The sequence below is a fragment of the Nannospalax galili genome, unplaced genomic scaffold (genome assembly GCF_000622305.1).
Source record: "Nannospalax galili isolate Female #2095 unplaced genomic scaffold, S.galili_v1.0 scaffold53, whole genome shotgun sequence".
Classification (NCBI taxonomy): domain Eukaryota; kingdom Metazoa; phylum Chordata; class Mammalia; order Rodentia; family Spalacidae; genus Nannospalax; species Nannospalax galili.
Window position 1 is genome coordinate 750,802 of NW_008332852.1, and position 4,663 is coordinate 755,464.

A 4,663-nucleotide genomic window follows, 5' to 3' on the forward strand; every position below is an offset into this window, starting at 1 on the left:
TAGATAGATAGATAGATAGATAGATGATAGATAGATGATAGATAGATAGATAGATAGATAGATAGATAGGTAGATGATAGATAATAAAATCCTTTGGAGCATTGTTCAACACGTTAGAAGGCCACATTCAGGGAACAGCAGGTGAAGGCGAAGGTACTTCTCAGTGAATCACTCACACCTGGAAGTGACTGTCTCTGTCTCCTAAACCAGAACACTCTTGGCAGTGAAATGGAACCTCCTGATTTTTCCCAAGTTCTTCCAGAGTCTTTTTCTTTGTTTTTTTAATTATCCCTATTTTCTCTTTTAAATTAAGTCTTACCTCAGCCTTTACACCCCCTGAACAGTGACATTTCAAGCCATAACAAAGTTTATTTTGTTCTATATTCTCACTTTGGAATTGAACCAAAGTGGATCCAAGCTCAGTGCTTCGGTGCCAAGTTGTAGCTTGTGGCCATGACTTATTGTTCCCAGCCGTGTGTGTGTGTGTGTGTGTGTGTGTGTGTGTGTGCGTGCGAGTGTGTGTGTGTGTGTGTGTGTGTGTTAATGAGATCAAGTAAGACAGCTTTGAGGGCTGAGTTTTCCACCTAAGCATTTAGGTGTTCTCTTCAGATAAAAAGTAAGTTTTTGGTAATCCATTTACAATTCATCCACCATGACTGAGAACATTGTTGGGACCGAGGTTAAAACCTGCTTCTTCAAAGAGAGAAGATGCCTGTGGTCATTTTCATCATCAGAACTCTGTGTTTTGATTCTTTGCCCTGGGATCCAAGGATTGTTGTGAATAAGTAGCATGAGGTTCTCAATTAGCAGTGTGTGAGTAATCACTCATAAGCAAATTAGGGAAATTAATGAAACAGCCACTAAGGAAAATCACTGCAAGGAACAATTAGCTTGGTGTTCTGGCCTGCCCGTTCTTTTCACAAGCCAACAGCTACATTCTTTATAAAATGTACTGTAAGTGTTTGCTGTTGATTCCTGCAATCTAAGCTCTCGGGAGGACAGTTCGTCCCCTAGCAAGAAGATAATAGCTAGCACAAACCAAGGCATAAGGAGCCAAACAAAATGTGATCCCATGCTGTGCCAAACCCACTGAACCTGATCTGATTAGACATTGCTGCATAGCCCAGTGGTCTCCATTCTCACAGACCTGTGTGTCAGGCTGCAGACATGTGTTGTCACCTATACCAGAGGCTCACGTTGCAGCATTGCAGTTGCAAGACTGCCTGCTTTCAATACGTGGTCAGAAAGAGTTAATGAGGGAGGCATAAGACAAAGGCCTGGGAAACGATAGTGTTTGTTAGTTGGTTGGTGTAGCGATCTTAATCATCTAGTCTGGGCTAGCATAAAAGCTATTGAAGATCAAGGCGAGATGACACTAGCCTGGAAAATCCCAGTAATCAGTAAGCTGAGGCCAGAATATCATGAGTTCAAGGCCAACCTGGGCTAGAGAGTAAGTGCAAGGCCAGTTTAAGATACAGAGCTGGGGCTTGGTATCAGGAACCACAGAACAGTAGAAAAAAATAAACTCCTAGAAGCATAGAGTGAGGGGTGGCAGGAAAGAAATCTCCCACTGTATAGAACATTAGTTGATCTGTGTTTGTTTGCTTTAAATGTTTTGTCAGCATCTTCACTGTGCAAGTTGATGAAGACAGAAGACATGTGCAAAATCTGTCAGCAGAACAACCCATTGAGGTGAAAAGGCTCTTTGTTGGGGGTGCTCCACCCGAGTTTCAGCCTTCCCCTCTCCGGAACATTCCTCCATTTGAAGGCTGTGTGTGGAATCTTGTTATTAACTCTGTGTAAGTGACTATCACTGCTGCTGTTTGTTTTTTAATCTGAGGGTCACCATTGCATCTACATTTTCTAAAACTGGTAGGGAAGAGGCCATGAAGACTGGAATTCTGTACTGGTGCTGTTAAAGCAGGGTCAGGATCTGATTTCATTATATGGGAGGAAAACAATTTTTTAAAAATTTACTGTAATTATATTTTTATTAGCCCGATGGACTTTGCACAGCCTGTATCCTTCAAAAATGCAGACATTGGCCGCTGTGTCCATCAGAAGCGTTGGGAAGATGAGGCAGGTGCTGTTCCAGCTGAAGTCATTATCCAGCCACAGCCAGTGCCTGGCCCTGCGTTTCCCACACCTGCCCCGGCTCAGACACATGTGAGTGTTTATATGAGCACTGCTTAGGAATCTTTACTCAGCATTTTGAGTTATTGTCAGGAGGGAAGGTGTTCAGGTATCTAGAGAAGTCATAATAGGAACCCAGGCTATACAGAAGTATTGAGTCACACGAGTGCCAGACATCTACCCTCCACCTGCTACCTGCCCTACTCCCACATGTTTTATTCATTAATGATGTGGATCAGAATTGTAGTTTTAGAACCTTCCTTCTTTGTGAAAATGTATTTTAGATGTTAGGTCATGCTTCAGATAACACACATTATCTATTTTAACTTGATTTCTTTCTTTCTTTTTGTGAGGAGTCTTTTTAGCGGTGACTAAAAGTCAAAAATTTGTTATTTTATGACATACATTTATTAAGAGCCCAATAAATGTAAGTTTGATATCATGGCTAGCCTAGAAGAAACAGAGAGAGAGAGAGAGAGAGAGAGAGAGAGAGAGAGAGAGAGAGAGAGGAGCAGCACTCACCTGCCTGCCACAGACGACCTACCTTTGAATTGTGCGGATAATATCCTCTCTAAATGTAATGTAATCCATTGCTAGTAAAGACACCTACCTTTGAGGATTATTATAAAGGTACAGGTTGCATATTGTCTATAAAACGCTATAAAATAACTCCTGACGCATGGTAATACTCCATTCTATTAATGCTTCTGGGTGAACTAGTTAGTTTGACCTTTCACAATTCGAGGGTGGGGACAAGTGCTAGGAGACATGAGATGCTTGTGAGTATTCTGCTTTTAAGTAATTTCAAATTCTGACATGAAATGCTTATTAGATCTCATTTCTTTTAAGTGATAAAATATAGTTTATTATCAGTTTCATAGAAAAGGTAATTAGTAAAGTAATGCACAGGTTAAAAATTTTAACTTAGGGCTGGAGAGATGGCTCAGCAGTTAAGAGCATTGACTGCTCTTGCAGAGGACCCGGGTTCAATACCCAGCACCCACATTGTGGCTATGAACCATCCTTAACGCCCAGTTCCAGTGTAATCCGAAGCCCTCTTCTGACTTCCTTGGCATTGTACAACACAGGTGCATTCACATACATGCAGGCAATATACTCATACACATAAAATAAAAATGATAAAATATTTTTTTCAATTTTTTAACTTAATGAGAAGCATTAGAATTCATGCTTATTAATAGGCATGATAGTACACGCCTTTAATCCCAGTACTTGGGAAGCAGAGGCAGGTGGAGCTCTATGAGTTCAAGGCCAACCTGGTCTACTTAGGAAGTTCAAGTTCAGCCAAGGTTATATAGTGAGACCTTGTTTCAAAAAACCAAAACAATAGATGTTTATTTTTGAAAAAATAATATAAATTAACTAGATATTAAAGGAGGAAATTAAAAGTTACCCAGTCATTTTAGATATATATCTGGCATTTATATTCCTAATATATTACAAAATATTTAACAGAAATGGATTCATATTCTGTTACCTCTTATGCTTTTAGAAAATCTTGGTTTTTTTTTTTTTTGTTTTTTTTTTGAGAAGAGACTTTTTTGGTTTGTGAGATAGTCTTTCTATATAGCTCAGATTGGCCTCCAGCCCTCTCCTCCTGCCTCAGCCTCCAATATGCTAGAGTCATATGCCATCATGCCCAGCTAAGAAATTTTAATGATGCTAGGCTTGGTTTTCTTTTCTGTTTGTAATAGTACTTATAGGAATGAGACTATCTGTGTTTGTGATTTGAGTTTGCAAATGAAGCCATCTTAAAAAGAACCTGAGAACACATGAGGGAGGAAGTCATTAGACTAGAAACTGAAGGGACTAATATTTATACCCTTCCCTTTGATTTCTGCCTTTCTGAATAGATGGATACCAGACTGTGACAGGGAGACCAAATTTCCCTACATTTAGGTTTATCATTATCTAAGAAATTAGTCCTAATTTCCTAACAGAAACATTTTAATGAATGAGTTTTCAGTGACAAAGCAATAAAATCTCAGCTCTAATCATTTTTAATTCTCAACATTTTTATATGATTTTAGATTTTTGAAAATAATTAATAATTAAGACTTACAAGTTAATTTTTGAGATGGGAACTGCTATCTATGAACCCCATATTTATTGATTCACAGAAACCTCTAATCTTCTGACCAATCTTTTTCTTCCTTATAGCCTTCACTCTGAACCTTGCCAGGAGCTTATAGTGAAAAGAAAGCATTCGCTATGCTCTCTAGGATAATTTTAAAGTATCCGAAGAAGGCTCTGTCCTGTGAAATGGATATGTCAATCCTGTAGCTAATATGTAGTCAGCCATCCTGGACTAGGAAGCATTTCCAGCATGCTACCTCATTTGATAGTGCTGGAGTCTAACATTCCCTCACACTTCTGTCTTAGTGTTTAGCCCATTTAGATCTGAAAATAAAACAATGCTGCATTCTAGATTTGTGCATATTTCTCACCCAAAATGACAGAGATGGGGTAGGTAAGTATCCAGGCATCTGGCATTTCTATATATATATAT

The 4,663-nt window shown here is 39.1% G+C and overlaps 1 protein-coding gene across 3 annotated transcripts in view; it reads left to right on the forward strand.

Moving 5' to 3' along the window:
* Lama2 (laminin subunit alpha 2) overlaps window positions 1-4,663 on the forward strand; it is a 679,163-nt gene that overhangs the window by 657,235 nt on the left and 17,265 nt on the right. For all 3 annotated transcript variants that reach the window (XM_008827821.3, XM_029560968.1, XM_029560969.1), the window contains 2 exons: window positions 1,623-1,799; window positions 1,998-2,166. In XM_008827821.3, the coding sequence (XP_008826043.1) occupies window positions 1,623-1,799; window positions 1,998-2,166 (346 nt within the window). The remainder of the gene's footprint in view (window positions 1-1,622; window positions 1,800-1,997; window positions 2,167-4,663) is intronic.